Consider the following 12,143-nt stretch of genomic DNA (forward strand, 5'->3'; position numbering starts at 1 on the left):
GTGACCTTTTGGTTCTCAGGCTGGTGGTCAATCGACTGAGCCACACAAACCAGGGCTGGAATCAGTCTTAATTGGTATCTGGTGCCCTCTCCCCTCCTATTCTTCATTTTACAAATGAGAACACAAATTGTGTGACTTGCATTAAGTCACTTAGCAAATGAGAAGCAGCACTTAGAAATTCTGTTCTGACCACCAGCCCTTAACTATTCCGTCAGAAACGGACTGTATATTGGGAAATGATTCTTGAAACTTATTTTATCATAGGCAGGTACAGCAAACATTGTCATTTTAGAGTACTTATATCTTCCTTCTTCAACTTCCATTGTGGAGAATACCTTGATCAGCTAGGATTTCATTATGTCTGATAGTCTTAAGTTGAACTTCCTGTTTTGTTTTGTTTTTTGTTTGTGTGTTTTTGTTTCTGTTTTTTTCAATTTTCCAAGTTACATTTCTGTGAATATGTCGTTATGACCTCATTTTTAGGGTAAAAATGTAACTTTTCTTTCTCTTCTTTATAGCTACATCCAGATCTCATTATGCATCATAAAAATGAAAAAACAGAGGAAAACTCTATGGAGGAAAGGAATCCACGTAGCCTTTTCTGAGAAATGGAATACTGGGTTTGGAGGCTTTAAGAAATTCTACTTTGACCAGCACTTGTGCGTTCTGAAAGCAAAGCTGGGAAGGCTCATTACTTGGAGCAGGCAGTCAAGGCATTTGCAGTGGAGAAAGAAGACCCTTCAAATCCAGAAAACGTGGATACAGGATGAACCCTTTTTTGCTAAGACAAAATTGAACGTGGCTACTGAAAATGTTAATACTTTTTCCTCTAAAGGGAAAAGAAAAGGCACTAAACATTTCATTTCCTCCTCAAGGGCCCTCCTGAAACTCCAAGCAGAGAAGTTGCTGTCATCAACAAAGAACTCTGACCATGAATACCATGGAGAGAAAAGTCTCTTGAAGGCAGTTGCTGACTTGCCCGCAAATAGTGTTTTAGGTCAGGCCATTGGTCACCGACCTAGGACAGAGCTGCAAACTTCTGACTTTCCCATGACGTTCCATGGGGAGAGCCAGAGTTCAGTTGAGAGCGGCACAGTTGTGGTCACCTTGAGCAAGCGTAAGAGAAAGCGCTTTTGTTATGGCTACTACCAAGGGCTGGAGCACCACAGGAATGGGGGACCCCTGACTCAAAAAAAGTTCCAACTTAACCAACAAAAAAGAATAAAAGTCTCTCCTCTTATGATGTATGAGAAATTATCCATGATTAGATTTCGGTACAGGATTCTCAGATCCCAGCACTTCAGAACAAAAAGCAAAGTTTGCAAGCTAAAAAAACCCCAGCAAAGTTGGGTGCAGGTCATTGGGGACCATCAAGAGACCCTTAGGGAAAACGGTGAGGGTGGCAGTTGCAGCCCATTCGCTTCCTCGGAACTTAAAGACCCTTCTTGTCAGCATCACCCGTGCTTCCCAGATATGGACAGCAGTGCTGTGGTGAAGGGAAAGAACGCTCATATGCCTGATGACTGCGCTAAAGGAAGCCCTTTTTTGGACAAGGGGCTTAGCTTAGATGAAGCATTTTCTGACCAACAGAATGGCAGTGCCACATACACCTGGGACCAGTCACCCTCTTCCTCTCCTAAGTGGGAGTTTCCAGAACTAATTCATGGAATCCCTTTATCAGACCATCATTCTAGTAACATGTTTATCTCAGAAACCGAAAGAGAAGCTGTGGCTCTGGGTCAGGAAAATCGGACAAGTACTGTCAAAAATGACAGGGTAAAATTTTCAGTATCTGGGGCAGATCAGTCTGTAAGTAGTGTAGATGGGCCTGTGTCTGAAGAGACTGTTCAGAAAGAGAGCTCACGCCAAATGGATGAGGATGGAACTCTCAAGCAGAACATTCTTAGTTCTAAGTTGCTGGACCATCCTTATTGTAAAAGTCCACTGGAAGCTCCGTTAATGTGCAGTGGACTCAAACTAGAAAATCAAGTGGGAGGTGGGAAGACCAGTCAAAAAGCATCTCCAGTGGATGATGAACAGCTGTCAATCTGCCTTTCTGGTATGCGCTCTTTCTTTATTCTCTCCCAACCTCCAGACCACACTTCCTTTCTAGGAGAGTGTTTTTTCTCTTCTACACATAGATTTCCCTTTAAGCAATTAGACATTCTTCCTGAAGTCTTTTATATTACTGTATTATATAGATGTCCCATAGTTTATTTGATTCTTGATTGATGGACACTTGTGTTGCTTCCAGTTTTTGTCTATAAAAAATGGTGCAATGAAACTACTTCTTTATACTTAGGCAATTGTTTCTGTAAGTAAATTCCTACTAGTAGAGTTGATGGTAGAAGAATAATCACACTTCAGAGAATTGTTCAATTATTCTCCAAAAAGTTGAACCAGCTTACACTTGTTAAACTTTGCCAGTCTTAAAAATCATGAGAGTTTTTTGTTTAATTTGAGTTTTTAAGTTTAAAGTTTGAAAACATTTTGTTGTTCGGTGGCCATTTTTTTATTTGTATACAATTTTTCTTTGCCTGTTTTTCTGTTGGGTTATTTATATTTTATTTATTTAATATACAGATGCTTGTGTGTACCAGGCAGTGTGCTAGTTCTAAGAATGTAGCATCAAACAGGATACACTGATTCTACCTTCATAGACCTTAGTTAGCATCATTTTTGTTTTAAAGGTGTTACATTTAATTTCAATTACAAATGTTAGGAGTTTTTTTGTCTCCCAAAAGGTAAAAGCCTTAGTGCCCAACTGTTTGTATCATATTTTTGCTTAATAGAAATGTTCAGCTCTTATATTGTAAAACTTATCTGTTTTTGACTTACGGCTTCAAGTTATTATGTCATGTTTTAAAAGTCCAGTTGTCAAATCCTACCCCAATAAGTAAGTTGTCGTAAACATTTTTGGAAGACAGTATGGTAGTATCAATCTTTGACTCATTGCCCTTCTTAAAATTTATCCAAGATATGAAAGTACAAATATTTGTACAGGGATTATAATTTAAGACAACCAAAACAAACATGTCTATGAAAGTTTAAATTATGGCACATCCAAGCAATAATATACTATGAAGCTGTGAAGGAATAAATTTGATCTATATTTTGATATTGAAAACTGTCTATATATATAAAGTGAAAAGCAAGTTGTAAAACAGAATGGTGCTATTTTGTTAAATGATACATATACATATATGTAGGATGAGTTATATGTATATGTGTCCACATATATTTAAGACATATATGGACAGATATATGAAATTGTTATAAATGGCTTTTTCTTGGGAATTAGGAGATATTCACTTCTTGTTGGTTTAAATGATTCTGAACACTTAGTTTGCCCAACCATTAAGTGTATATAAAAAGTGCCCGCCCCCCCCCTCCCCCCAGGCCCTGGCTCGTATGGCTCAGTGGATTGAGCACTGGCCTGTGAACCAAAGGGTCGCTGGTTCAATTAGCAGTCAGGGCACATGCCTGGTTGCAGGCCAGGTCCCCCGTTGGAGGCATGCGAGAGGCAACCACACATTGATGTTTCTCTCCCTCTCTTTCTCCCGCCCTTCCCCTCTCAAAAATTAAAGAAAAAAACCCCCACAAAGTACAGAGTCTTAGCAAATCTTTAAAAAACCTATTTCTGTTGTTTATACTGTCCTGGAAGAAAGAAAGACCAATTTCCTTACTATGAGGTTAGCAGGACCATGATACATAAACCTCAAACAGTTAACATTTACCCATAAATACCAATTAACTTATACATATAGAGGTAGCACTTGCAAAAACAATTGATAAATTGCATATGGCATATAGTAAAATTGTAGCATGACATGAGGAAGTTGGCATTTTTACAGAATTAACATTTAGTGATCTGTAATATAATGCATGAAAAGTATATTAAAAACACGTATGTATCTCGATACTCAAGAACTAGGAGGAGTTTTCATGAATCAGAAATTGAGAAACTTCCAAAAGGCAAAAAGTAGAGGGAAAGTCCAGAGGGCAGCCTCAGTGACAGAAGGAGGATTAGTGCAGGAAAATGATGCAACACTGAGTGACTCCCATTTCTGGAGGTGGTGGAGGTAGAGAGGAAAGGAGAGACCCATGGTAAAAGACTGAGTACTTGGTGAATCGCAACAAAAGCATCTCCCCCTGCCTGTGCCATATATCAGCAAGCTGACATTTTTCTCCTGCTTTATTGACCTATATAATTGACATACAGCATTGAAATTCTAAGAATAGGAAATTGATGGGGAGAGAGGACATTTCCCCTCCCCTCTGCTGCATTACTTGTAACAGCTGGCAAGAATGAGAAACACCCATTCTCAGTTTTTGGAGTCCTTAGCATCTGCACTGCTATTGAAAATAGTTCAAGGTAGAGCAACAGCTACTGCTCATCATATCCCTTGCTCTGCTCATCAGGTTACCCACGTAGAGATGAGCCCAGAATCTATCTAAACATCCGAGGAAAGCCAGCACAATGAAAGAGATAGATTCAGTATTAAGTTCCATAGTATGTTGAGTGCTGGCTCTTCTCTAATATAATTGCCCATTATGGTCACTGCAGTGTTTTTATATGTTTATCAAGAGCCAGTTGTACTTATTTCAATTTATTTATTATTTTATTTAATCTTTTTAATTTTTTGATTTTATTTATTGTTAGAGAGAGGGGAAGGGAGGGAGGGAAACATGGATCAGTTGCCTCTCACCCCAAACTGGGCACCCGGCCCACAACCCAGGCATATGCTCTGTCTGGGAATCGAACTGGTAACCCTTTGGTTTGCAGGCAGGCACTCAATCCACTAAGCCACACCAGCAGGGCTCAGTTTACTTATTGTGTTTAATAATTTTATTAAATATTGCATAAACTAATGAAATATGATGTAAAAAGAAAGTCACTCCCTCCAAAACCAAGTTGGATGCTTTGCAATGACAATTGTGAGTTGCTGGAAGGGATTAAGACTTAAAGGAGGATATGAAAATATAGGCTTCTGTACTCAGATTAGGTACTGTTTTGGAAGGAAAGAAATAGATTCCAGTTTCGGCCAAGATGGAGACATAGGTAGACATGTTTTGCCACTGTCCACAACACTAAGAAGAAATACACCTCTAAAGTAAAACAACAAGAGCTACCAGAAAATTGAACTGCATGGAAGTCCAACAAACAAAGATATAAGGAAGCAATACTCATTTAGACAGGTAGAAGGGGCAGAGAGGACCTGATGTGGTGGTGGTGGCAGCAAGACAGTGGCTGTGGCTGTCTGGCGGAAAGAGCAGTCACATTGTAAAAGTCGGGAGTGACACCTGGGGAGCGATTCCAGACCCAGACCAGACCTCACAGCTCACAGCTCCAGTGCTAGGGAAAATAAAGGCTCATTGCTTCTAACTGAAAACCAGTCGAGGTAGGCTGTCAAGTTGAGGAAGCAGAGAAGTATGGCCCAAAAAAGGGAGCACATCAAGGTTTCAGTTGGAGAACTAAGTGATGAGGAGATAGCCATCCTAACAGATGCAGAGTTCAAAACACTGGTGATAATGAATGTAACAGACTTGACAGATGAGATCAAATATGACAAATATATAAGGGAAGAAATAAAGGCTAAGCTAACTGTAACAAAGGAAAATCTACACAAAACCAATGGTGAAGGGGAGGTAACCGGAGTTCAAATCAACAATTTGGAAATAAGGAAGAAAAAAACAATCAACCAGTACAGAATGAAGAAACAAGAATAAAAAAACAAAGAGAGACTTAGGAACCTCTGGGACAGCTTTAAACATGCCAACATGTGAATCATAGGGGTGCCAGAAGGAGAAGAGGAGGAGCAAGAAATTGAAAACTTATGTGAAAAAATAATGAAGGAAAACTTCCCAAATTTGGCAAAGGAAATAGACACACAAGTCCAGGAAGCACAGAGTCCCAAACAAGCTAGACCCAAAGAGGACCACACCAAGACACATAATTAAAATGCCGAAGGTTACACATAAGGAGAGAATCTTAAAAGCAGCAAAGAAGAGAGTTATCTACAAAGGAGTCCCTATAAGACTTATCAGCTGATTTTTCAGAAGAAACTCAACTATAAACAACAGGATCTAAAAAATAAAAACAGAAACAAACTAAGCAAACAACCAGAATAGAGACAGAATCATAGGTTTGGGGATCATTTGTAGGATTAGCAGCTGGGAGGCAGAAGAGGGAGAAAGGGAGAAATGGTGCAGGGATTAAGAAGCATAATTGGTAGGTATAAAATAGGAGGATGTTAAGAATAGTTTAGGAAAGGGAGTAGCCAAGGAACTTAAATGCACAACCCATGGACATGAACTAAGGGGGCTGGGATTGCTGGAGGGAGGGGGGTACTGGGCAGAGGGGAGCAAAGGGAAAAGAAATTGGGGTAACTGTAACAGCATAATTAATAGAATATGCTTAAAAAATAGATTTCTATCTCACAGCAAATTCTAGATTAATGAAAAATTATCTTAGAAACAAGACACAAACTTGTACAGAAAAAGAAAAAAAATGTGTACACAAATGTTCATAGCATCATTATTCATAATAGCCAAAAATGGAAACAACCTAAATGTTTATGAACTGATGAATGGATAAATAGAATTTGGTGTATCTATACAATAGAATATTGTGCCATAAAAAGAAATGGAATGCTGGGAACTTCCGGCCAAGATGGAGGCTTAGACGGACATGCTCGGCCTCCCTCTACAACTAGAGAGGAATACAACTACTTCAAAACAAAAGATAACTAGAAATTCCAGAAAATAAAACTACACGGAAGCCCAACGTATGAAGTTATAAACCAGCGGCACTCTTTGGACAGGTAAGAGCGAAAGTGGGTGGTGCTGTTTGCGGTAGCACCAGGGACAGCGGCAGGGAGAGCAATCCTGGCTGCAGTCAAACCCCGGCGGCTCGCGACCCCAGCGCTGGGAAAAGCAGCCACCACATCGCCTCGAACAGTGAGGCCCAGGGGGGCGGGAGGACGGATCCCGGTCTCCTAGCGGAATAACTGTGTGAATCCATCTTGGACCCCCGCCCCCCCACAAAGCGCCACAGCGCTGCGAAATAGGTTGCGGATAGGCGCCGGTCGCTGGGTTGTGACGACAAAGCACCACAGTGCAGTGAGAAAGGTTGCGGAATGGCGCCGGTCACTGGGTTGTGACCACAAAGCACCACAGCGCGGCGAAAAAGGTTGCTGGACCACCGCCGGTCGCTGGGTTGTGACGACAAAGGGCCACGGCGCGGCGAAAAAGGTTGCGGATTGCCGCCGGTCGCTGGGTCATGACGAGTACACAGGCACCGCCCCCTATAGCTGGCCCAAGAAAACAAAATGCATCTGTCAAAATGAGGCAGACAACTATAGAAATCCTGGTGGCGCAGCTCACCAGGCAACAGATGAAGAATCTGACAAATGAACAAATAAGAAACCTGTCAGAGGCTCAGTTCAGGGCCATTGTTATCAGGTGTCTTACAGAATTAACAAAGGATCTGGAAAAAGATGAGAAAGAATTGAAAAACACTCATACTGAAAGGAACAAAACCACATACGAGACAGATGGTGAGGAAATAAAATCCAGAGTTCAAATCAACAAACCAGAACAGTAAGAAGGAACAAACAGTCAACCAGTGCAGAGAGAGGAAACGGGAAGCAAGGAAAATGATGAGAGGATCAGAAACCTCTGGGACAGCTATAAGAGATCGAACATACGGATTATCGGATTGCCAGAGGGCGAAGAAGAACTAGAAATTGAAAAATTAAGTGAAAATATAATAAAGCAGAACTTGCCAAACTTGGGGAAGGAAATAGACTTACAGGTCCAGGAAGCACAGAGAATTCCAAAAAAACTGGACCCAGGGAGAACCACTCCAAGACACATTATAATCAAAATGTCAAAAGTTAAATTTAAAGAGAGAATCTTAAAAGCAGCAAGAGAGAAGAAAAGAATCATGTACAAAGGGGTCCCAATTAGACTATCAGCTGACTTCTCAAGGGAGACCCTGCAGGCAAGAAGGGACTGGCAAGAAATATTCAAAGTAATGAAAATCCAAAACCTACAACCACGAATACTCTATCCAGCGAAATTGTCATTCAGAATAGAAGGACAGAGAAAGTGCTTCCAGGACAAAGTCAAACTGAAGGAGTTCATTAGATCCAAACCACTGTTATATGAGATGTTAAAGGGACTGGTTTAGAAAAAGGAGGATCAAAACTATGAACACTAGAATGAAAACTGCATCACAAGAAACAACAACAGAAGCTAGGGAATTGAAACAAAGGCAAACTAAGTAGGCAACGAGAGTGGAAAAAGAACTATAGGTATGGGGAGCATGTTGGGGGGAGGTCAGTGGGGAGGGGGAGAGGGAGGGAGATGATATAGGAATTAAGGAGCATCGTAGGAGGGAATGGAATAGACAGAGGTTGAGAAGAACTCGATGCACAACTAATGGACATAGTCTAAAAGGGGGGGCCAACTGGAGGGAGGGGGGCCACCAGGTGGAGGGGAGAAGAGGGAAGGGAAATTGGGACAAATGTAACATTATAATCAATAAAACACATTAAAAAAAATAATAAACAACTTGCCTAAAAAAAAGAAAGAAATGGAATACTGATGTATTTTTCAATGTGGATGAACCTTGAAAATATGTTAAATGAAAGAAATTAGTCACAAAAAGACTGCATGTTATATGATTCTATTGATTTGACATGCCCAGAGTAGGCAAATTATGTAGAGATATAAAGTAGATTAATGGTTGCTAGGGATGGGAGAGAAAATAATGAGTGACTACTAACAAGTACAAGGTTTCTTCGTGGAGTAATGCAAATGTTCTAGAATTAGTCTGTGGTAATAGTTGCAGAGCTCTGAATATACAAAATCACTGAATTTGTTTAAGAAGTTGGATTTTGTGGTATGTGAATCACAGTCCAATAAAGATTTTTAAAAAATATAAGAGACCATTTTAATAATAAAGCACAATAGGAAACTCAAGAAAAATATACCAAATGACTCCATAAACATTAAAATCTTGTATATGTATGTAACCATAAGTGAAAATTTGAAGTTTTAGATATTCATGTCCTTTGACCCAGAAATTTGACTTTTAGGAAGTATTCCGGGGAAACAATAGAACAAAGGTAATGTTAAAGGTATTAATTGAATCATTATTTAGAGAGCTAAAAATTAACTTTAAGAGTCATCAATAGGGAATTGGTTAAAATATGGCATACCCATTTAATGGACAACTCAGTTGTTTTGCATTGACTTAGGTTAAAAAAAATAACAGCTATTGAACGGGAAAAGAAGCATCTTCAAGAAGAGTAAGTATAGTGTGCTACTTACATGTTTAAGAAATACATGTTCACAAGGACATAAAAGTTGTAATGGAATTATGTGGTAACTGCCACTTAATTTTAAAATACTTATGGTTATGTATTAGAAAAAAAACTCAAAATTAAAGCTTTTTCCTGTGTAAATTCTATAAAAATATTCAATCCTATTTTCTTCTAGACTATTAATTGTCATTTTTGCATTTAGCCACTTGGAAAAAGTAAAGATGGATCCCTACCTCATACTTTACACCACAATGAATTCCAACTGTGAATAAAAGATTTGGTCACTAATTCTAATACTATTTATTGATTGATTCACCATTTCCCCAGGATTATGAGATGCCACCTGCCATTGAGTCTATTTCTATGCTAGAACTATTCTGCTTTACTTACTATAGTTTTATATTTTATAATTTGATGGGACTAGCCCTACTTTTCCTCTCTTGCCCCTTTTTCACCACTCCCTTTTAATCTGTTTTAAAAATTTTTAGAAATTTCTCACTCTTTCGTCCCTAGATGAATTCTGGATTTATTTTTTCAGTTCAAAAAAACAAACCATGCCTTTTAATTGGTATTTTATTACATCTATAGATTAACTTAGAGAAAATTGTATTCATTACAATATTTATGTTTTCCTGTGTAAAAACAAAGAATTACTCTATTGATCTGTGTGTCCCTTAACAGAATTTTATAGTGCTCTTTACTTAGGTTTTGCAGTTTTTAAATTTATGCTTACATTTTATGCCTGCCTTATTTTTCATTTCTGGCATGTGTATTGTGTTTTATCGGAGAAACCAAGTGGTTGCATTTCTTACGTGCACAACAGTGAAACTTATTCCACTTTTAGGGTGGGGTGTTGTTTCAGGAAAAAACTGTCCAACACCGTTTGACATGTTGAGTAATTTAACTTCTAAAATAACACCTCAGGTTTAATTTTTTTTTATATTATTATTACCTTTTGTACTTGCAGAATGGACTATCATTTGAACTATAGTATTTTGTTGTTGTTTTTTTCCTAACATTTTACCCTTTGTTTCTTGGTCATGTTGAAATTTTAGTACTTTTGAAGTAAAAGAAATTTATTTCAATTGCACTTTTCCTTTTCGGTTCATTAGTTTGGTGATAGCAAGTGGGTAAAGAATAATGAATTTAACTCTCATTTCAAGTCTGTTTTCTGGGTAATTCTTGGCCCACAGGTGTTAAAAGGGAAAGGTGAGGTGAAAAACTAAATTATAGAGAAAAGATGTAGGTACTTCTTGCTTTGGAGGTGGCACCGCATAAGAGCTAACTGCTCAGTTTCTGTGGTCGCTTGCCTGCATATGCTAGTTAAGGGTCCTTGGGAAAGCGGCTTAACTTCCCTAAGCTTCCTCTCTCCATTTGTAAAGTAGGGATACTGTCTTAACACATAAGATATTTACAAGGATTAAGTGAGATATGCTAACGCTTGGCTTGTGGTAAGTGCTCTTTAGCTGTTGTTTTACTTATGGTTCCAGTGAGTTAATGGTGTGCGTCAGTGAGACCTTGTCATCTAGCGTTCTTGAAGATTCATGTATGGCTTTTTCTAATATGCATTAGGAATCCATATTTATCATCTGAAAGTGAGAACAAAAATACAGATAAGAGGGAGGAAAATACAACACTTAAAATCCTCAAAATACTATTACACAGAAATAACATTGTTAGCAAGGACACCTTTTTCCTTTGATACTTGTTTGGAATTGGAGTCCTTATCCTGATGAGAGACGAGCCTGCTTTCTTCTTTGAGAAGTCTCAGTGAAGGCTCCTGGGCCTAAAGTTTAGTCTTTTTTCATTAGGAGCATTACTTTTATATAAAATTTGGTATGTATGTATGCATTTATTTATTTATTTATTTATTTATTATGTTCCTTGACTAGACCCTTCCCCTGCTTACCCCCCTTCTTTCCCTTCCCGCTTCCCCTTTGTCACTGTTAGTCTGCTCCTTGTTTACATGCCTCTGGTTTTATTTTGCTTGTTTCTTTGTGTTGTTCATTAGTTTCCTGTATTAGTTGATATCATATGGTATTTGTCTTTCATTGTCTGGCTTATTTTGCTAAGCATAATTCTCTCTAGTTCCATCCATGTTGTCGCAAATGACAGAGGTTCCTTCTTTCTCTCTGCTACATAGTATTCCATTGTGTAAATGTACCACAGTTTTTTGATCCACTCATCTACAGATGGGCACTTAGGCTGTTTCCAGCCTTAGCTATTGTAAATAGTGCTGCTCTGAACATAGAGGTGCATAGGTTCTTTTGAATTGGGGTTTTAAGATTCTTTGGGTATAGTCCTAGCAATGGAATTGCTGGTTCAAAAGGCAGTTCCATTTTTAGTTTTTTGAGGAAATTCCATACTGTTTTCCATAGTGGCTGCACTGTTCTGCATTCCCAACAGCAGGGCACGAAGGTTCCCTTTTCTCCACATCCTCGCCAGCACTTGTTTGTTGATTTGTTGTTGATGGCCATTCTGACCTGTGTGAGGTGGTATCTCATTATTTTTATTTGCATCTCTCTGATGGTTAGTGATGGTGAGCATTCTTTCATATGCTTATGAACCCTCTGTATGTCCTCTTTGGAGAAGTGTTTGTTCAGGTCCTTTACCCATTTTTTAATTAGGTTGTCTGTCTTCTTGGTGTTGAGTCGTATACATTCTTTATATATTTTGGAAATCAATCCCTTGTCTGAGGTATCATTGGCACATATGTTTTCCCATATTGTTGGTTCCCTTTTCAGCTTGCTGATGTTTTCTTCTGCTGAGCAGAAACTCTTTAGTTTGATGTAGTCCCATTTGTTTATTTTT

General features: G+C 38.8%; 1 protein-coding gene across 5 annotated transcripts in view; it reads left to right on the plus strand.

Annotated features, from left to right (window-relative positions):
• The window catches only part of SENP5 (SUMO specific peptidase 5), an 83,217-nt gene that overhangs the window by 18,286 nt on the left and 52,788 nt on the right, over positions 1-12,143 (plus strand). For all 5 annotated transcript variants that reach the window (XM_090278355.1, XM_090278363.1, XM_090278338.1 and 2 more), the window contains exon 2: positions 519-2,059. In XM_090278355.1, coding sequence (XP_090134481.1) covers positions 550-2,059 — 1,510 coding nt within the window. In that variant the 5' untranslated portion in view covers positions 519-549. The remainder of the gene's footprint in view (positions 1-518; positions 2,060-12,143) is intronic.

The sequence above is a fragment of the Furipterus horrens genome, unplaced genomic scaffold, assembly GCF_987537825.1.
Source record: "Furipterus horrens unplaced genomic scaffold, mFurHor1.1.pri manual_scaffold_1, whole genome shotgun sequence".
NCBI lineage: Eukaryota > Metazoa > Chordata > Mammalia > Chiroptera > Furipteridae > Furipterus > Furipterus horrens.